This window comes from Myxine glutinosa, chromosome 4 (assembly GCF_964187855.1).
Source record: "Myxine glutinosa chromosome 4, kmMyxGlut1.1, whole genome shotgun sequence".
Taxonomy (NCBI): Eukaryota; Metazoa; Chordata; class Myxini; order Myxiniformes; family Myxinidae; genus Myxine; species Myxine glutinosa.
This window is the reverse complement of record NC_136264.1, coordinates 73,918,806-73,941,023: the sequence shown is the minus strand read 5'-3', so window position 1 is coordinate 73,941,023 and position 22,218 is coordinate 73,918,806. Positions and strand designations below refer to the sequence as shown.

The 22,218-nt window shown below is 44.3% G+C and overlaps 2 protein-coding genes across 6 annotated transcripts in view; both read left to right on the top strand.

Annotated features, from left to right (window-relative positions):
• Window positions 1-22,218, top strand: part of LOC137424777 (uncharacterized) — a 675,237-nt gene that overhangs the window by 6,626 nt on the left and 646,393 nt on the right. The window lies entirely within an intron of this gene.
• The window catches only part of LOC137424796 (cytosolic 10-formyltetrahydrofolate dehydrogenase-like), a 28,932-nt gene continuing 28,200 nt past the window's right edge, over window positions 21,487-22,218 (top strand). For 2 of the 4 annotated variants that reach the window (XR_010983993.2, XM_068112639.2), the window contains exon 1: window positions 21,495-21,841. Coding sequence is in view for 3 of the 4 variants with exons in the window: in XM_068112639.2 (XP_067968740.2) it covers window positions 21,668-21,841 (174 nt within the window). In the remaining variant the exon portion in view is untranslated. Of the gene's footprint in view, window positions 21,842-22,218 lie in introns of all 4 variants that reach the window. The other 2 variants (XM_078775955.1, XM_078775956.1) reach the window with 2 other exon arrangements.

Genomic DNA, 22,218 nt, shown 5'->3' with positions numbered 1-22,218 from the left:
CACTTTACACAATATTTACACAATATATACAAGTATAATATACAAGTATAGTATAGTTTACACAATATATAAGTACAGTATACTATACTTTACACAACATACAAGTATAGTATGATAAACTTTACACAATATATACAATATTACACACAATATTTACACACAATATTTACACTTTACACAATATTTACACAATATATACAAGTATAATATACAAGTATAGTATAGTTTACACAATATATAAGTATAGTATACTATACTTTACACAATATATACAATATTAAACACAATATTTACACACAATATTTACACAATATATACAAGTATAATATGCAAGTATAGTATAGTTTACACAATATATAAGTATAGTGTACTATACTTTACACAATATATACAATATTACACACAATATTTATACAACATATACGAGTATATACAAGTATTTTTCCAAGTATAGTATAGTTTACACAATATACAAGTACAGTATACTATACTTTACACAATATACAAGTATAGTATGATATAGTTTACACTATATACAACATTACACACAATATTTACACTTTACACAATATTTACACAATATATACAAGTATAATATACAAGTATGGTATAGTTTACACAATATATAAGTATAGTATACTATACTTTACACAATATATACAATATTAAACACAATATTTACACACAATATTTACACAATATATACAAGTATAATATGCAAGTATAGTATAGTTTACACAATATATAAGTATAGTGTACTATACTTTACACAATATATACAATATTACACACAATATTTACACAACATATACAAGTATATACAAGTATTGTATAGTTTACACAAGTAAAGTATGCCTGATGTGAATGCTTCACCAATATGGCATTTTTATTCCGATTCTACACGAGAAAACTGTACTTGCAGGTCGAAACAAATACCAATACTAGAGTATGGCACTCGGTAGAGCGCATACCTCCGCCAGGTGAACGGTTTACATAATGTATCCCACTGATGGGCCAGATCTGGATCCGGACCTGAACCAAAAAAAATGCTCGTCACCAAACCAACGCAACCACCAACCACAACTTTTTGAAATATCGTGCTATTATATCGTTTTTGGCCCCGTCTCTCAATGGTGAAGAATCACTTAAAAAATAATAAAAACTCTCATACCGGATCTGGATCTTCACCAAAATCGAATAGTTTCGTCCTTGTCACAGAACCAACATGTCCATCAAGTCTCGTCCGAATCGTCCACAACTTATTGAAACATCCTGCTCAGAGACAGACTTCTATAGATAGACAGGAATGAAACATAACCTCCGTCTACCGTCTGAATCCGGCGGAGCTAATAAGGGAATTTTAGTTTAAAGTTGATGTGTGGCGAGAATGAATATCAACAACATGTAATAAGAAAGGATGTACGTACTCATGGGAACTGTGGTGTTTATTCAAAGAGGACAATTCAAGATTGGTAACAACAAGAAAATGCACAGTAGGAATTTCTCACCTGTATCTCCAACTGTTCTTTTTCCGTCTGCAACAATTGCTTCTGCTGCTCCAACTGTTCATTTAACGTCTGCAACAATTGGTTCTGCTCAAACCTGTAAACAATAACACGTGATATGAGCCCAGATATTGCAAGGAGCTCGGGTACAGGAGGAGCCATTGGGCGCATCACATCTGTGCTATAAGGGGTACATGCCTGAGGACACGTGTGAATAAGGGGTACATGCCTGAGGACACGTGTGAATAAGGGGTACATGCCTGAGGACACTGATGGTGTAAATTCATCGGCTGGTAATTTCTTCCGAGTGTTTTAGCATGTTGTCTGAAGACATACCTATTAGCATATTGCATGTGCATTATTAGCATACGAGTACGGTAAGCAGCAATTTACTCACAATGCGCGATTGTTTAACCCTTTGCAGGTCTGATTCGGCACTGTCTTTGCCTTCAGTTTGTGGAAAAAGTTTTTAACTCTTTTCCACACTGAAGGTTTTTCTCCTTTGCCTTTTGTCTTCTTGTTCTTCTTCTTCGTCATCTTCGTCTTGTTTTGTTTTTCCTCCATGTCTTCCTAAAAAAAAAGTGATTAAAGCCACGATTACTTTCAATTTTGTTTTTTTTCACACTTTCTCTATTCTGGCCTGGTCGAATGGACTAGACTCCTCCAGGTATGCAACTCACCTCCAACCTGTCGAGCCAGGGTTCCAATCTAGACCCAGCTATAAATTGTCATCCAGGTGTTTCGCCGACTGGGTGATTCATCAATGTGAGTGACATCCCTCAGATGGACAAATAACCATGCTTCCACAAATTGATGCAACCAGCAGCCACATCAACTCCAAGTTGAGCACTTCAAGAAGAAAGGGGAATTGCAGCACAAAGAGTTGGACTTTGGACTGGGGGGCAGAGAAGGGAACGAGTTGGGAAGGGGAGTTGAGGTTTTGGGGGTTGCAGGGCTTGATGAAGAATAGGGGGGCAAGGACAGAGAGTTGTGGTACGGGGCAGAGAGCTAGGAGAGGGAGTTTCAGGACTTGGGTTGCGGAAGGGGTTCAAAGACTTGGGGCTGGGAGCAGGTTGAGGACTTGAAGAAGAACGGTGTTGAGGAATTGAAGAAGAAAGGTGTTGATAAATTGAAGAAGAAAGGTGTTGAGGAATTGAAGGAGAAAGGTGTTGAGAAATTGAAGAAGAAAGGTGTTGAGAAATTGAAGAAGAAAGGTGTTGAGACCAGGTCTTTAAAACGGCTGTTCACCACCATCTCTTATCTTCCCCAATCCAAAACCTTGATCTTTTCTACCCCCGCTAATTTCACCCCAAATCCACTTTTTTGAGGTGACTTTTGTCTTCTTTCCGGGAAGTCCTTGGTGTCCTTGCGTTTTATACCTATCCTGCCTCGCCCCAGGCCCTCTGCCTCCCACACATCTCCCGATGTCCCTACCCTCAAATGTTGTGTTTGTGTGCTTCCTCCCCTTCTCTCCCCATCTTGTCGACCGCTCCCATTTTTACATACTTTGTTTACTTGTTTGTTTGATTTGTTTGTTTGATAAATGTTTGCTCTTTCACGAGCCTCGACTCTGTATACAAAAAAAAAAAAAAAAGATTTAAAAAAAACTATCCCCGGGAATATTACCACAAATGAACTACAACTGGATGCAATCCGGGGTTCGGTGACGATCCTGGAAAGAGAACTTGGAACAAAACTCTGAAAAAGTTGAACAGTTTGGTCCATGAACCGTGATGCCTTACTGAAGAGGAGGTGGATACTTTGGGTCCTGGGAGGTTCCATTCCACCCTCTGAACCCGGCATAAGAGATAACACACACACACACACGCACGAATGCACACACATACACACACACACACATCTCGTTTTTTCATTTCTGTTCCTCACAATTCTATCTCTCTCTTTTATTCACACACACACACACACACACACACACACACACACACACACACACACACACACACACACACACACGAATGAACACACACACACGAATGAACACACACACACACACACACACACACGAGAATGCGCACACACACAAACACACGAATGCACACACACACACACACACACACACACGAATGCACACACACACACACACACACACACACACACACACACGAATGAACACACACACACACACACACGAATGCGCACACACACACACACACACACACGAATGAACACACACACACACACACGAATGAACACACACACACACACGAATGCACACACAGAGACACACACACGAATGAACACACACACAAGAATGCACACACACACACACACGAATGAACACACACACACGAATGAACACACACACACACACACACGAATGAACACACACACACACACACACACACACACACACACACACGAATGAACACACACACACACACACTGCAATATTCTCGCATCCCGTTTGGAGCGAGACTGATAAACAAATAAATAAACAATTCGTGAAATCGATTCTTCAGCCGAATCACAAAAACCACAAGTTTGGCTCTAATCAATGCTCAGCGCTTGTTATAAATACATTTGGTCGATTTCATTTGCTTTGTTTCAGAGAAATTGAAACTCACATTCGCCAAAGGAAGTCAAAATTCTCAAAATCCACGTCGAATGAAGAAATAAAGATCGCGCTCCGTGTAGCACCACCGACCACGACAACAGCTTCAATTGAACTGAACATACACACACACAGAACCGAGTCTGAATGTTGATACACAAATTGTTGCCATGGCAATAATAAAACGGGCACTCTTCAAAATTTGTGACGCGATTTTGGTGTCATAAGCTCCGCCCATCCTGCAGGCCACGCCTTCCACCCTCTTCGCCAGTCAAAAGCGAACGAATCATTAATTAATGATTAATTAATTCTAATAAATGCCCAAGATCAAGGACACGACCCCTGGGGGGGGGAAGGGAAGGGGATTGGGGAGGGGGCAGAAGGGAGGAGAGGGGGGCAGGGGGAGGGGAAGGGGGGCAGGGGGAGGGGAAGGGGGGCAGGGGGAGGGGAGGAGGGAAGGGGGGCAGGGGGAGGGCAGGGGGAGGGCAGGGGGAGGGGAGGGGCAGGGGGAGGGGAGGGGCAGGGGGAGGGGAGGGGCAGGGGGAGGGGAGGGGGCAGGGGAGGGGAGGGGGCAGGGGGGAGGGGAGGAGGGCAGGGGGAGGGGGGAGGGGAGGAGGGCAGGGGGAGGGGGGAGGGGAGGGGGGAGGGGAGGGGGCAGGGGGAGGGGGGGAGGGGAGGGGGCAGGGGGAGGGGGAGGGGAGGGGGCAGGGGGAGGGGAGGGGGCAGGGGGAGGGGGAGGGGAGGGGGAAGGGGGAGGGGGAGGGGAGGGGGGCAGGGGGAGGGGAGGGGGCAGGGGGAGGGGGAGGGGAGGGGGGAGGGGGAGGGGAGGGGGGCAGGGGGAGGGGGAGGGGGGCAGGGGGAGGGGGAGGGGAGGGGGAGGGGAGGGGGGAGGGGAGGGGGAGGGGAGGGGGGAGGGGGAGGGGGGCAGGGGAGGGGGGCAGGGGGAGGGGAGGGGAGGGGCAGGGAGGGGAGGGGAGGGGCAGGGAGGGGAGGGGGCAGGGGGGAGGGGAGGGGGGCAGGGGGAGGGGCAGAGGGAGGGAAGGGGGGCAGGGGGAGGGGAGGGGGCAGGGGGAGGGGCAGGGGGAGGGCAGGGGGGAGGGCAGGGGAGGGGCAGGGGGAGGGCAGGGGGGCAGGGGGAGGGGAGGGGGCAGAGGGGGCGGGGGGAGGGGGCAGAGGGGGCGGGGGGAGGAGAGGGGGCGGGGGGAGGAGAGGGGGCAGGGGGGAGAGGGGGCAGAGGGGGAGGAGAGGGGGCAGGGGGGAGGAGAGGGGGCAGGGGGGAGAAGGGGGAGGAGAGGGGGCAGGGGGGAGAAGGGGGAGGAGAGGGGGCAGGGGGGGGAAGGGGGAGGAGAGGGGGCAGGGGGGGAGAAGGGGGAGGAGAGGGGGCAGGGGGGAGAGGGGGGCCGGGGGGAGAAGGGGGAGGAGAGGGGGCAGGGGGGCAGGGGGAGGAGAGGGGGCAGGGGGGAGGAGAGGGGTGCAGGGGGGGGGGAGAGGGGGGCAGGGGAGGAGAGGGGGGGCAGGGGGAGAAGGGGGGAGGAGAGGGGGGAAGGGGGGAGGAGAGGGGGCAGGGGGGGAGAGGGGGCAGGGGGGAGGAGAGGGGGCAGGGGGGAGAAGGGGCAGTGGGAGAGGGGGCAGGGGGGAGGAAAGGGGGGCAGGGGGAGAAGGGGGAAGGGGAGAGGAGGTGGGGGAGACAGGAGAGGAAGGGGGTTCATGTATGATGGGTGAATGTGGCTCACGTTTCTGAGTTAAGTGTGATGCCGATCAGGAAGAAGAAGAAGCTGTACTATCAAATTCGTACACTTCCGGAATAGTTTGATTTATTTGTATTCAAATGTCTGGTGATTGTTTTGTATTTATTTATGCGAATGTGTACTTGTATATAACCGTCATTAATTTTAAAAGGCTTCGGCACAATCGAACGATTTTTTTTTTAAACTCCAAAAAAACGATCTTTTTTTCAATTTTTTTTTTGTCCTGCCGAGAACACCCCCATGCACGCACTGATGAACCTCTGAAAGGTTGACGAAGATCCGTTCAGCCATCTCTGAATAAAACGCGGACACACAGACAACTCGCGTTTATATATTACTAGGGCATGCCCGTACTATATATATGCCCGTACTATATATCTATCTAAAATTATATCCCCCCCCTCTATTTACATGAAATGGTTTGGTCCATTCGCAACGCCAAAGCGAACGGCGAACGGCTTGCGAGTACAGTGACAATCCCCCCCCCTGTATTTACATGAAATGGTTTCGTCCATTCGCAACGACCACAGAACCCCCCCCCCCCTCTATTTACATGGAATGGTTTGGTCCATTCGCAACGCCGGCACACGCGATCGTTCGCTGCTCTCTGATTGGTTGAATCGTTTTTTGGACATAGCTCGGTAAGTAATTGTCCGATTAATATGAAACCTTGAAAAGGCACATCCTCGGGTCCCCAGCAATATACCTGGCAAGTTAAAAGTATATCGGACCCGTGGTTGTCGAGAAACAGCGGTCACAGACAGACAAACGTACAAACGTACAAACGTACAGAGATTACTGGAATTATAGATAGATATATACTACTGCGTGCCCGGACGTGCGTGGAGGTAAGTACGTGGACATACGTACGTTGACGTACGTACCAAAAATAAGGCCTCACTGTCCGGAAGTTCGCATATCGCAGTTACGAGTAATCGCAAATTAGTTTTAATGGCCAATTCTTCAATTAGCGCCAACATATTTTGCCATTTTGCAATTTCATCGCAAGGAAAAGCACAAAGAGCGAGCAGCTCGTTCTTCATCCGTTTCAGATGCACGACGCCTCGTCACGCGCGTAGCGTCGCGTGTCAGGCGAGCAGCTCGTGCTTCGTCAGATTCCATTGCGCGTGCAGGACGCGCAGTTTCGTTCCTTTGCTGTCGTAGACGACGAATGGATTGGGGCATTGTGTTTAACTACAATCAATCTATAATATAGACTAAGTATATAGACAGTAAGTATTAAAACTTTCATCGTTCCTTCGGTCTTCGCTCTCGTCCTTCGCTTGTCCTTCGTTCACGGACAAAACGTATGTGTTTGCTAAATAAATGGCCATAACTTGGTAACCACTTGTCCGATTAATAGCAAACCTTGAAAAGGCACATCGTCAGGTCCCCAGCAATATACCTGGCAAGTTTCACTTCGATCGGACCAGTGGTTGTCGAGAAACAGCGGTCACAGACATACACACAGACAGACAGACACACAGACACACACATTCACACACACAAATATACGCGCACGCATGCACATACACACACACAGCAATTTATCAGGGGAAATCGAAGCCCAACGCGAATGGGAATCCAAATATTAAAAAACAAAAATAAAATTGGAAATAAAGACCGAGAGGTAATGGCTGCTTAAAACAAACTCAAAATACAGATGATTGCAAGAGAGATTAAAACAACTATGGTTAAGTCAATAAAGAGAGAAAACAAAACTGCATGTTTGAAAGTAAACCGAAGATTCTACCTTGAACTGGGAAAACAAAAGCAGAATGTGTCAACTCCCCCTGAAAAAGAAATGTTGGAAAAATTCTGGAAAGGATTTTTTGGAGATTCAAAAGAATATAACAAGAAAGCATAATGGATCCCAAGCTTGGAAAAGAAGAAGCAACAACTTGAGGAGATTCCCCCATTGATTATTATTGATGGAGAGAAAATTTAAAAAACAACTTCAAAAAATGCTAAACTTCAAAAGACCAGGCCCAGATGGAATTCCAAATTTCTGGCTAAAACAACTGGATGCTCTTCACAATCACTACATGAGGACATTTTTTTTTTTTTGTATACAAGATCGAGGCTCGTGTAAGAGCTAACATTAATCACAAAAAGACAAACTGACACAGAAAACATAAGCTAAAGGGAGCGGAAGACAAGATTGGGAGAGAGAGGGAAGCACACAAGTACAACATTTGAGAGCAGGGACATCGGGAGATCTGTGGGAGGGAGAGGGCTTGGGGGGAGGAGGCACGGGAAGGAGGGGGGTGGGAGAGGTATAAAACACGTGGACACTGCTAGGACTTCCAGGAAAGAGGTCGGAAGTTTAAAAAAGTGGATCTGGGGTGCATTAATGGGGGTAGAAAAGATCAAGGTTTTGGATGGGGGAAGACAAGAGATGGTGGTGAACAGCTGTTTTAAAGACATGGAGGGAGGAATGGGATTGAATAGAGTGAGGGAGTTTGTTCCAGAGGCGGAGCGGCAGAGAGTGAGCGGCAGCTGCAGACTGCCGATCTGACGGATGAGGTATGGAGCGGCAGAGAGTGGAGTCATCAGCAAAGAGATAGAGACGATTTTCCAGAGAGTAGGAGAGATCATTGATGAAGACCAGAAAAAGCACAGGGCACAGAACACTACCTTGGGGAAATCCAGCCTGAACAGGAAGGGGAGATGAGAGAAATCCATTCAGGGCCACACGTTGACGACGACCAGAGAGGAAGTCCGCAAGCTATGCTTGAAGATTTCCATAGATACCATAGGAGAAAAGAGTTTGGAGAGCAGAGCGGGGTGCTAGACCACATCGAAGGCACGTGATATGTCAAGGGAGACAGCTCTGATTTCCTGTTTGGCATTGAGGACCTCCATCCATTGTTGAGACAGCAGAAGCAGCATGTCCAGAGTCGAGTGACCTGGTCTGAATCCAAATTGATGATCCGAGATCAAGCCATTGGAGAAGAGGAAGGATTTGATTTCAAAAGCAATGATTCCATGACCTTGCTGATTATTGGGAGCAAGCTGATTGGTCTGTAGTTGCAAGGATCTGTTTTTGCACATTTTTTGTGTAAAGTGGTGATGTTGTCTGATTTCCAAGCTGATGGTAGATGACCTTGAACAAAATAGAGGGTGAAAAGAACAGAAAGCGAGTGAGATAGAGCGGCAGAGCAGGATTTTAGGACCCGTGGGCTGATGCCGTCTGGTCCAGTTGCAGAATCAGAATCGATGTTTGACAGAAACTTCTCCACCTTGTCAGGAGAGAAGGACACAGAGTCCTGGAGCAGCTGGGTTCGACTGGGAAAGGTGGGAACAGAGAGAGATGGGTTTGGGACACAAGAATTTGAGGCAAACAGAGTTGAGGCATTCAGCTTTTTCACGTGAACAGCAAGAGGCTCAGCTGTGTAGCCGTTTGAGGTAAGGGAGGGGATGGAAGGGGAACAAACACCAGAAACAGATTTGACCAGATGCCACCAGGATTTGGAGGAAGGAGACAGGTTTGAGAGTTCAGTCTTGCGAGTAGAGATATTGTTTCCTGGCTCTCCTGAGGGTAGACACACACTTGTTCCGAGCTTTGTGAAAGGAGCTGAGATTACCTTCAGTTGGATTTGCCTTCCATGAGGTGAAGGCAAGTTGCATCGTGGCAATTGCCTCACCGCAAGCTTCAGTGTACCATGGACGGGAGGAAGGGTATGACAACTGAAGACGAGATGGGATAAATCTGTGCATGAGAGAGAGCACTTTACTTTGGAAGAATTCCCAGGAAGAGTTGACGTCAGAGGCAGTAGAGATGGGAGACCAGTGCAGATGATTGATGGCTGCTTGAAGACCATGCCAATCAGTCTGAGTGAAATGCCAGACTCGTCGGCGCTGAGGCGCCTCTCTGAGAATGGCAAAATTTTATGGCAAAATGGCAAAGAAATTAAACGAACTGATCCAAGAGGAAAAGGCAGGAGATGAGTGGCTCGTAGAAGGGAACACCTTTCTCACCCCAAAATCAGAAGAAAACCAATTCCCCCACAAAAACCGCCCGATATCATGCCTATCAACCACATACAAACTGCTGACAGGAATCATCACAGAAATGATGCACCATCGTTTAACACAGCAAGGAGGTTTAGAGGCGGATCAAAGGGTTGTAACAGAGGGTGTTATGGAACAATTGACCACCTACTACTGAACAAGGCCATACTTGAAACTTGCAAAATGTGAAGAACTAAATGGTCCACCACCTGGATAGACTATAAGAAAGCTTTTGACAGTGTCCCACATTCGTGGATGATAAAATGCATTCAGATATACAAAATAAATCCCCAAATAATCAAACTGCTTGAGAAAGCAATGGAGCTCTGGAATACCACATTGATATTACAATACTCAGAAGGAAATATCAAAATACCAGATGTGAAGATATGGCGTGGAATCTTCCAGGAAGACAGTGTTTCCCCCTTCTGTTTTGTCTGGCTCTGGACCCACTGAGTAACCTCATCAATGAACAAGGACACTGATACACCCGAACAACCAATGGAGGAACTTCCAAAGAAATAGGAAAAGTGACACATCTACTATACATGGATGATTTAAAGCTCTTCTTGCCGAATGATAAATAATTGATATGGAATGGATGCATCATCGTGGATAAAAATAAAGACAATGACGCATCATACAAATACCTTGGGGTGGAAGAGGGCCACCAAATATGTCACAAACAAATGCACAAAACAATTACCAAAGAATACCTGCGTAGAACGAGGCTGATCCTAAAACTAAACCATACATCAAAGTACAGCTGCGGAATTAATAAACTGGCCACATTCAAAAATCATTAAAACGGATATCAAAACTAGAAAACTCCTCACCATCCACAAAATGTTTTACAAAAACCAGTGCATTCCGAGAATGTACCTGCCAAGACGAGAGGGAGGGAGCGCCCTGATGGAACTCAACCAGGTGCACAGAGCAACGAGTGTAGGACTAGCTGAGTATTTGAAATGCTCAACAGACTTTCGGATGCAATTTGCAAACAAACATTAACACAACAAACCTGAAAAAGTATCCCGAACTCACCTTGCCAATAATTTCCAAAAACAGGTGCGAATAGAAGACGCCGCACAGGAAAATGAAACAGCAACAAATACAGCCCCAACAATTGCAAAAAAGACAAAAACATATGAAAATAAATATCAAGAAATAAACATCAACAACTGGGAGAATGACAAAAGAGCAGGAAAATACAAAGAAGAATTGGACAGAATGGGGATAGACAAAGAAGGCTCATTGGAATGGCTAAGAAGAGGTCAGTTCAACTGGGATGGCAAACGAATCATAATAAATGCCCAAGATCAAGGACACCACACCAATGGATTTAAAAATATGGCGGAAATGATCCAGACAGACAAGTGTAGATTCTGCAGTACAGAAACAGAAAGTACTAGTCACCTGCTCTCAGTGCAAACAGTGAAAACAACTATAATTATCAGAACAACTTTACACACAACAGCACAACAAAGTAGGTTATAACGGTATAAGTGATTCATTGGCATATCTGCAAAAAATTAACATCCCAGGACCAGAAAACTCATGAAAACATGGACAAAGACAAACATGGTATTTTCCTGGTCTTTCCCTCATGGTCCCCCTGTGCTGTCTTTCCCTCGCGGTCCCCCTATGCTGTCTTTCCCTCGCGGTCCCCCTGTGCTGTCTTTCCCTCGCGGTCCAGTCCCCCTGTGCTGTCTTTCCCTCGTGGTCCCCCTGTAGGGGCGGGGGGGAGGGGGTAGGGGGTAAGGGGGCAGGGGGGAGAAGGGGGAAGGGGAGAGGATGTGGGGGTGACAGGAGAGGAAGGGGGTTCATGTATGGTGGGTGAAGGTGGCTCACGTTTCTGAGTTAAGTGTGATGCCGATCAGGAAGAAGAAGAAGCTGTACTACCAAATTCGTACACTTCCGGAATAGTTTGATTTATTTGTATTCAAATGTCTGGTGATTGTTTTGTATTTATTTATGCGAATGTGTACTTGTATATAACTGTCATTAATTTTAAAAGGCTTCGGCACAATCGAGCGATTTTTTTTTTAAACTCCAAAAAACGATCTTTTTTTCAATTTTTTTTTTTCCTGCCGAGAACACGCCCATGCACGCACTGATGAACCTCTGAAAGGTTGACGAAGATCCGTTCAGCCATCTCTGAATAAAACGCGGACACATACAGACAACTCGCGTTTATATATACTAGTGCGTGCCCGTACGTGCGTGGAGGTAAATACGTGGACATACGTACGTTGACGTACGTACCAACAATAAGGCCTCACTGTTCGGAAGTTCGCATCGTAATCGCAAATTAGTTTTAATGGCCAATTCTTCAATTAGCGCCAACATATTTTGCCATTTTGCAATTTCATCGCAAGGAAAAGCACAAAGAGCGAGCAGCTCGTTCTTCATCCGTTTCAGCTGCACAACGCCTCGTCACGCGCGTAGCGTCGCGTGTCAGGCGAGCAGCTCGTGCTTCGTCAGATTCCATTGCGCGTGCACGATTAGTCAGGTTCACTATGTCAATAAATTATATTTCGTTCAAAATCATGGTAGATTAGCAAACCTATACATTTTTGGAAAGGTTATAGCATAAGGAAACTAAAAATCAATGTTCACATTTGGAGAGATACCTGTATGGCGGCCATTTTGGATTTTCAAAATGGCCACTGTAAAATACATATTTTGTTCTATTTCTGCCTCCAATTACCCTAAAAACTTTTAAAAATATACTAAACCTATATTTTCAGGGACAAGGAATCCAATGAAAGTATCAAATTAGTGCTATGGGGAATGGTAAGACACGAATCAAAGGTTTTGAATTGCAAAATACTGTCTTTATATTCGCGATAAGTTGCATAATCGAATACATGTTATCATTTTGTACAGGCAGTTAATAACATCAAAATGTGTCACAATAATTCATATCACCAAACATACACAGGCAGTCAGCAAAATCATATATACACATGCAGTCAGTATAACTTCACATCTACACAGGCAGTCAATGACAAAATATACACAGGCAGTCAATGGCATCAAACATACACGATTACAGAATATGCCATTTAGAGTTCGTCATCACTGTCCTGTGTGTCGTATCCGACAATATAGTCCGCATCGTTTTCACAGTCCGTTCCACACAAGCAAAGGTCGGTCAAATTGATTGGCAAATCGAATTGGTCGAATGGTCGATCGAATCGAATTCGATGAATCGAATCGAATCGAATCGATCGAATGGTCGAATGGTCGATCGAAGCGATTGGTCGAATGGTCGAATGGTCGAATTGGTCGAATGGAATTGGTCGATTGGTCGAATTGGTCGAATTGGTCGAATCGAATTGGTCGGAATTGGCAAATGTAAACATTGATTTTCAGATTTTCCATGTAATAACGTTTCCAAAAATGTATATGTTTGCTAATCGACCATGATTTTGAACGAAAAAACATAGTAAACCTGACTAGATGCGCAGTTTTGTTGCTTTGCTGTCGTAGACGACGAATGGATTGGGGCATTGTGTTTAACTACAATCAATCTACTAGTACCCGACTGCAAAGCCGCAATGAGCCGGCGAAGCCAAAGCCTCTTGCCACTATTTTACCCATCACGATGGCATCAGTAGCTTAGGTAGTTGATAGTAGGTCGGTGTAGGTACCGTACCTGGTAAGACTTGGTAAAAGAGAAGAGCAGACAGTTCTCCCCAATACCTACATACAATAAATGTCACAAGAAGCTTAAGGAAATAACTGTAGATGTGCTAGCTTCGGGCCTATTTTAAGAAATTTTAACTGGGCTTAACATACGTTTTCACAGTATGTCTGTAGTCTTCTAACTTCAGTCGCTGTCAGGGCTGGTTCTCTCCGGGCACGGCAGCTTCCTCCACCAGAAGAAGTTAGCTTGTAGTAAGATCAGTGCCGACAGATCAGACGATAGCGCCGTTTCAACGGCAATGTGTGACTGTCGTTAATCAAACCGAGCTTTCTTTCTTTATGTAAACCGCTTATACCGTAATTCTGGCCGTGAAAAACTATCCCCTACGGCCGCGAGATTTCTAAAAACTAATTCTTCGTCAATTTTAGAATATTTGACGCCGTTTTCACCCTCCGAAACGCGTAATAAGCTTTAAAAATATATTTTTCAAATGCTCGAATCTCATTGGTTCCGGTGTTTGGTGACGATTTTCGTTGAAGATAACGAGGTTGGTCTTAACGTATTTTAATTACAAATTAGAGGTGCATTAGATTGTGAATCAAAGAAAGACAGGTGAAACAAACTCCTACTGAACTTTTTCGCAATTGTTTTATGCAAACTTCCGCATCTGGAAGATTGCGTGATTTGGTTTCAGAAATATTTTTTCAAATGCTCGAATCTCATTGGTTCTGGTGTTTGGTGACGCTTTTCGTTGAAGATAACCAGGCCCGTGCGGGCCGAGGTTGGTCTTATTGTATTTTAATAATACATTGGAGGTGCATAAGATTGTAAATCAAACAAAGACGGGTGAAAAAAACTCCTATTGAACGTTTTTCAATTTGTTATGCATACTTCCGCATCCGCAAGATGGCGGCCTCCATTGAGCTTCGGAATTCTCAAGCCAAGGCATAATCTGGTTTTCGACATAATACGTACGCGTTTATTGACAACACCGGCTTCGCCGGCTATAATATAGACTAAGTATATGGACAGTAAGTATTAAAACTTTCATCGTTCCTTCGGTCTTCGCTCTCGTCCTTCGCCGTTCCTTCGTTCACGTACAAAACGTATGTGTTTGCTAAATAAATGGCCATAACTTGGTAACCACTTGTCCGATTAATATCAAACCTTGAAAAGGCACATCGTCAGGTCCCCAGCAATATACATGGCAAGTTTCACTTAGATCGGACCAGTGGTTGTCGAGAAACAGCGATCACAGACATACACACAGACAGACACACAGACACACAGAGATTGCTTGCATTCTAGAGAAATATATATATAAATCGGGATTTAAATTTAATTCAAAAATTGATCCAGACGTCTATTCTCTTTCAAACATTCAAACCGACAGAGTTAGTTATTTATCACAGCATCTGTAGAATTTTCACCCCTTTACTCAACTCCGTTTCACTGTTATTTGGTGGAGCAAAAAGTCAACTGAGCTTTATAGATATTTAGATAGATTATTTACGTAATGCTTGAACATCAGTGGCACACTCACCACACAACCGTCTATTAATTACGTACTGTTGGAATGTACCACCTTTCGACCCGTTGGACTGCTGCGACCCCTTAGACCTTTGAAGACCCCAAGACCCTTATAACTTGTAAGAACCCGAAGACCCATAAGACCCCAAATACCCTTAAGACCATCAAGAGCCCTAAGGTCCCAAAGATGCTTTGAGACCCCAACGACCCTTAAGACCCTTCAGACTCAAAGATCCTTTAGGACCCGAAGATCACAAAGACCCCTATGGCCCTTATATTATAATGATCCCTAATATCCCTGAAGACTCCTAACACCCTTTAAGACCCTTTGAGACCCCGAAGACCCTAAAAGCCTTAAAAAAAAACTAAAAACCGGTTTTACCGAAAAAAAAACCCGGTACAACCGGATGGGTGTTTTTTTTGGAGAAACAATGTCCTTACTGGATGGCCATTGACTCCCGAAGGGAGCTCATCCCCCCTTTAACAGGTATGGTTTTTAGTCCTGCAGGGTGTCACTGTCTGTCACCCTCTCCACTGGCAAGCCAGTGAGGGTTGTCGGTTTAGTCGCCGATTTTCCGACCATGCGGCAGAGACTGACCTGACTGTAAATGAAGTATGAAGTATTAGTATGAAGGTTATGCTGGGTGTTTATGTCTTGATGAATACTTTTTGAGATTATTAATCTGCAAAGCTGGCATTCAAAATTGATGATGGAGCATTTGTGATCTCAGGATCTGAAAGAGCCTAGTTTGAGTACCTCTTCGCCTTGCCATCATTTGTCGTTGCTGATTTACTCTTTGTGATTCTCATGCTCGAGCTCTTCCATGAGCCTCGACTTTGGATATAAAGGACGAAAGGAGAGATCTAAAGGGGAGACGACAACAGGAGAGATCACAAGGTGCAAAACAAAAGGAAGAATGTTGAAAAATGTTTTTTTTATTTTTCAACATTGAATTTTTTTATTTTTACATTTTTTATTTTATTTTATTTTTTACATTTATTTTATTTTTATGTTTTAACATTTCATTGACCTTAAGATGACCTTTGACCTCAAACTCAATAGGCTACTTCCTTATGACCAAGTCTACCATCTGGTGAAGGTTCGTGAAGATCGGTTTAAAATTATTGTGACCTGAAGGCGATTGACAGACAAACAAACAGACAGACAGACACAGACAGAATAACGCACAAGACCAACCAATATACTTGAAACATCTTCGATTTTGCGAGTAATGATCTATTTTATGGTTACTTCCCATCAATGTGATTGGTTTACGTGGTGGAGATTTTTTTAATGGAGCTGTCACTTTCCCAAGTTCACGTTTGAATTGACGCAAGGCCACGCCCCGTCACGTGGGATATTGATGATGAGCTCCCCACGAGGCCACGCCCCATTACATCGACGTAACCCATTTGTTTTGCGAAGCCCTGACCGCCGTGAACTTTCATTTACGATCCTGCGGAAGGGAATGAAAAAAGGATCAGCAGTGGTAAACACTCCAGGCTCGGGTTCCTCCCCTCGCCTCGTCCTACCAGGTCGGGACTGAAGCTCGAACACTCCCCCTATGGGTCCATTTCAATTCCACAAAAGCTGAAGCGATCTCGTTTTCCGCTGTTTGATCGACTGCTTTTCCTGGGTGTGTTCCTCCTGGTACAGCTGGTGAGTTGGGGTCCAGTAACGGTGTTGACCTACAACAGGGGATTTGGTGCTACCTCTCCTAAGCCCGTCTGCACACGACTTGTGCCCGTGCGAAACTTTCTTGTTAACTTTTAAAAGTTTAACTTTTATAAACTTTAATTTTTTTTGTGTTTGTAGTTTTCCAGCCAAGTTATTTTTCTTTTTGTAGCCTCCTGGTGTCAGATTGCTCGCTGCGGGTCGGGGAATGAGGAACGAAGACTAAAATGTTACGTCACACGAAAGAAGCTTTTTGCCCTCCTTTGACCCCCATTTAATATGAAGATGTTTATTTTTAACCGTCTCCAGTATCGTGTTGAGATCCACCGTTTTAATCCGGGTTTAGCAATCTGAAGGTCGCTCGACTTCCCAAACGGAATTGGGTTTCGTGCAATCGATTTATTTCCCCCCAAAATGAAGTTTGTGTGACGTGTCCTGCGAGGAGTCTTAGAAGAGGTGCAAAGGTGCGTGCGAGCACCTTCTTTGCGTGAAGTCTGAATGTACCCAATACAGATTTACATGTGGCACTAGATACTGTGGGGTGACTTGGAGGTTCGCACACTCGCCTCCAAGCTATCTAGCCTGACTTCGAATCCTGACATAGGTATAAACTGCCATCCTGGTGTTTCACATTCGTTTATGGACGTTATAGATCCCACGGTGTCCTTCATGAATAGTAGGAGAGTTATCGCTGTCATCAGGAACAAATCCTGCCATCATCTTATCTATTCTGCCATCCTATCAACAAATTCTGCCATAACCTTATCCGAATGGCAGGCTTGGCCAACCAGTTCGTGTAAGACTTGTGCCAAGCTTCCTTCTCCCCCCCCCCCCCCCCCCACCCCCACCGCCCCCCACCAACCAACCCCACAATAACGTGGGAATAATTGTTGTCGTCAAAGAAGAAAAAGTGTAGTAAGACTTGTCAAATACTATATGGTCCGATAGGATGTTGCAATTACAGTTATCTCATCTGGATCTGATTCCTCACATGGATCAGATGGGATGATAGGCTTCACAGCTAACACAACTCCGTTGGCCCAACGACGGTGCTGACGTTGGCCCAACGACGGTGCTGACGTTGGCCCAACGACGGTGCTGACGTTGGCCCAACGACGGTGCTGACGTTGGCCCAACGACGGTGCTGACGTTGGCCCAACGTTGTTGTGTTAGTCTGGTTGGGATTCATCTGCTAGGATTCATTGCTGGTGGACATGAAATATCCCGCGGTGCTGGCACCCTGTCCAAATGTCAAATTGATACCCCAACCATGCAGCCATGGGCCTACCATTTAGTGGCCCTCAGGGCACTTTCAGTACAGCATAGGACCAGTAATGGCCCTCAGGGCACTTTCAGTACAGCATAGGACCAGTAATGGCCCTCAGGGCATTTTCAGTCCAGCATAGGACCAGTAATGGCCCTCAGGGCATTTTCAGTACAGCGTAGACCAGTAGTGTCCCTCAGGGCATTTTCAGTACAGCATAGGACCAGCAACCTACATTGTTGTGCTAAACGTGACGGTTCCACCATCGTGTTCAAATGCACAAAACCAACTGGCTCGGAAATGCTGCTCACACACAACAGAAAGAAATGATGCAGACCTACCTACCACGAGAGAAGGAACAAGTCTCACCTGCTGACCTAAATCATATGACACCAACAGAGACAGAAGGGATGAGAGCAAGAACAGTAGATGATAAAGAACATGAAGACTAGGGAGAACAACAAAGTAGAGAAGAAGAAAAAGACGATGATGATGACTGGAAGAAGAGTTGGCCAACAAAATAGCAGAGATGAGGTTGATACCAGTCGGGGAAAGACTGCATCTCTATAGAATAGAAAACAAGAGAACCAACCGAGAAAGCACTCAGAAGAACTACATGGTCCTGTAGAATTCATACACAGAATTCTTCCCCTACTCAGTTGACTTGGTGTGAGCCAACTCTTCTGTTTTTTTAAGGGTTTTTTTGTTTGATCCAATATGGCTGCCAGACCATGTGACCGATGACGTCATACATTTACATTCTCCAATATAATTGTTGCGTAGATCCCGCTCCACAAGTTTCAAATTGATCGGTCTAAGCGTTGCGTAATTGTCGAATTATGACGTTAAAATGAAGGCATCGATGACATCCAATAATCACTGGTACAATTGTGTCACTCTTCATCTTCCAGGATCTTTTCACTTCATTTTTGAGGACTTGTTTTTTGGTCATTTTCTTGATTTGCGCGTTTAGGCTAAAATTGCTGGGGACTGACACCTCAGCCTCAATAAGCAATGCCTTCTCTTCTTTTTTGTACCTCAGTGCTATATCTGGTCGCAATGCTTTGTCTTCTATGTTCACGCTTGATTTGATCATTAGGTCATACATGTCCTTGTGTCCCTGTTTTCAGTGATTGCTTTTGGTTCATGTTTCCATGACTTTTATGGAACTGGGATATTGAGACTTTTTCAGATGTGGCAGCGGATTACTCGACATTCCTTGTTGTGCCTTTGGGTGTACAGCTGCTCCAACATGAGGTTTTTTTTTTGGTTTTTTTTACATCCTGATAGGAGGTGACTCATACTTTCTGTTTCTACCTTGCAGAACCAACACTTGTCCCATTGACTCAGTCCCACCATTTTCATAAAGCCATTGGTGCAGTGTCCTTGGTCTTGGGCATTTAATCGTATAATGATTCGTTATCCATCACAGTTGAGCTGACCTGTTGTTAGCCATTTCGAAGAGCCTTCTTTGTCTACTCCCAATCTGTCCAACTCTTTATTTTTTCTATTTTATTATTATTATTATTACTAGGACGTGCCCGTACGTGGGTGCCCGTTCGGAAAAACATTCCAAACCGCGTGGCAGTAACGACCACAGAACCCCCCCCCCCCCTCTATTTACATGAAATGGTTTGGTCCATTCGCAAAGCCAAAGCGAACGACCACAGAACCCCCCCCCCCCCCCCCTCTATTTACATGAATGGTTTGGTCCATTCGCAAAGCCAAAGCGAACGGCGAACGGCTAAATCGCCATAGCTCGGTAACTACTTCTCCGATTAATATGAAACCTTGAAAAGGCACATCCTCAGGTCCCCAGCAATATACCTGGCAAGTTTCAAGTATATCGGACCCGTGGTTGTCGAGAAACAGCGGTCACAGACATACAGACATACACACAGAGATTACTGGAATTATAGATAGATGCCTCTGATGATGAAGTTGCCAGAGGCATTATGTTTTAAGGTTGTCCATCCGTCTGTCCATCCATCCGTGATAGGTTTTCGTATCTGCGATAACTTGAGAACGGCTGAATGGATCCTAGTCAAGCTTGGTGCAGGTATGTATAATGAGGTAAAGAAGAACTGATTCGATTTTGGGATCACGAGGTCAAAGGCCAAAGGTCACGGGGCATGTTAGGTAAAAATCCTGTTACCGCGATAACTTGTGAACCATTGATGGGATTCTGACCGAATTTGGTACAGTTATGGAGAATAATGTAAAGATGAATTGATTCGATTTTGGGGTCAATAAGTCAAAGGCTAAAGTCTGTAATATGTCTATAACTTGGGAACGGCTGAAGTGATCTAATTCAAACTTGGTACAGGTATGTATAATGATATAAAGATTAACTGATTCGATTTTGGGGGCAAAGCTCAAAGGTCAAAGTACATAAATACATCTATAACTTGAGAACAGCTGAAGTACTCCAATTCATACTTGGTACAGGTATGTATATTGATGTAAAGATTAACTGATTATAATTTGCGGGTTAAATGTCAAAGTCCGTAATAGGTGTATAACTTGAGAACGGCTGAAATGATCTGATTCAAACTTGGTAGAGGTATGTACAATGATGTAAAGATTAACTGATTAGATTTTGGGCTCCCAAGGTCAGAAGTCATGTCAGGTAAAAAGTGTGATAACTTGTGAACAGCTGAAGGGATTTAAATTAAAACTTGGTGCAGGTATGTATAATGATGTAAACTTGAACTGATTAAAATTTGGGGTCAAGTGGTCAAAGGTCATAGGTCATTCGAGGTAAAAATGTGATAACCTGAGAACAGCTGAATGGATTTAAATCAAACTTGGCACAGGTATTACACTCAAATCAAACTTGGTACTTGGTCGGCCTAGTTTTATATATTTATACCTTCCTGCTCTATCGTTTTCCCAGTTGGCGGTGTATATCTGCTGATATTTTGTTTTATATTTTTCTTTCTTATTTTTTGCTATTGTTGCGGCTGGACTCGTTGTTTCAGTTTATTGTATGACATCTTCCATTCGCACCTGTCTTTGTAAATATTTTGCCAGGTGGGTTAGGGATACCTTCTCTAGTTTGTTGTATTTCTGTTTGCTTACAAATTGGATTTGGTAGTCTGTTGAACTTTTTACGTATTAGGCCAATCATACAGCTGTCATCCTATGCGCTTGGTTGAGCTCCATTAGGCCGCTACCTCCTCCTCGTCTCGGCAGGTACATTCTCGGGATGCATTGATTTTTGTGAAACATTTTGTGGATGGTGAGGAGTTTCCTTGTTTTGATATCCAGTTTATTGATTTTTGATTGTGGCCAGTTTATTTTTCTGCAGCTGTACTTTGTTTATGGTTTATGGCTTTGATTTTGTTCCTTGGAGAAAGTTCTGTTTTCAGCATCAGCCTCGTTTTACGCAGGCATTCTTTGGTAATTGTTTTGTGCATTTGTTTGTGACATGTTTGGTGGCCCTCTTCTACCCCAAGGTATTTATTTGTATGATGTGTCATTGTCTAACTCCTTTATTGTTTTATTCGTGTCAATTTTATGTTGTCCGATTTTGTTGGTCTACCTTATATGAATGTGTACTTGGCACAATTATCCAGGCCAAATTCCTTTTGAATGTTATTGGAGTACTGTTTCACTAATTAGAGTTGTTCTGCCAATGTTTCATAGTTTGGTGCAAAGAACAGCTGTGGTTCTCATTGATACAATGTTTTGCTCTAAGTTACATCATGTTACTTTCTGCTGGGAAAGGGGTTCAATATATTGTGTGCGGAGAGCCAAGTGCAGATGTACGACGGCAGGTGGAGGCGGTGCAGTTGATCAATTCTGGTGACGCTCCTCGAATCATCCAGCCGGAAGAGGGAGCTTCATATGAGCCAATCATGAAGAAAGAGCTTGCCAAGGTAACCAATATCAAGGTTATACAAGGATAAGGGAGAAAAAAATATAACAACGCTCGATGGATAATATCAGTGAGAAAAAACTGTTTGTAGTTTGGAAGTTCCAAAAACGATACTTGTAGAAAGTCTACAACCCATTTCAAATTTTTCACCTTTTGGTGCCTTATAGCCTGGAATTAAATTGTATTAAATCAGACATTTTCCATCTTTATTTACACATCGTAACCACAACTTCCAAGTGAAAAACAAATTATACAAATTTCAGAAAATTAATTAAAAATACAAAACTAGAATTTCTTGGTTGGATAAGTGTCCACCCCCCTTATAATAGCAATTGTAAATTAGCTCAGGTGTAACCAATCGCCTTCCACGCCCGGCCT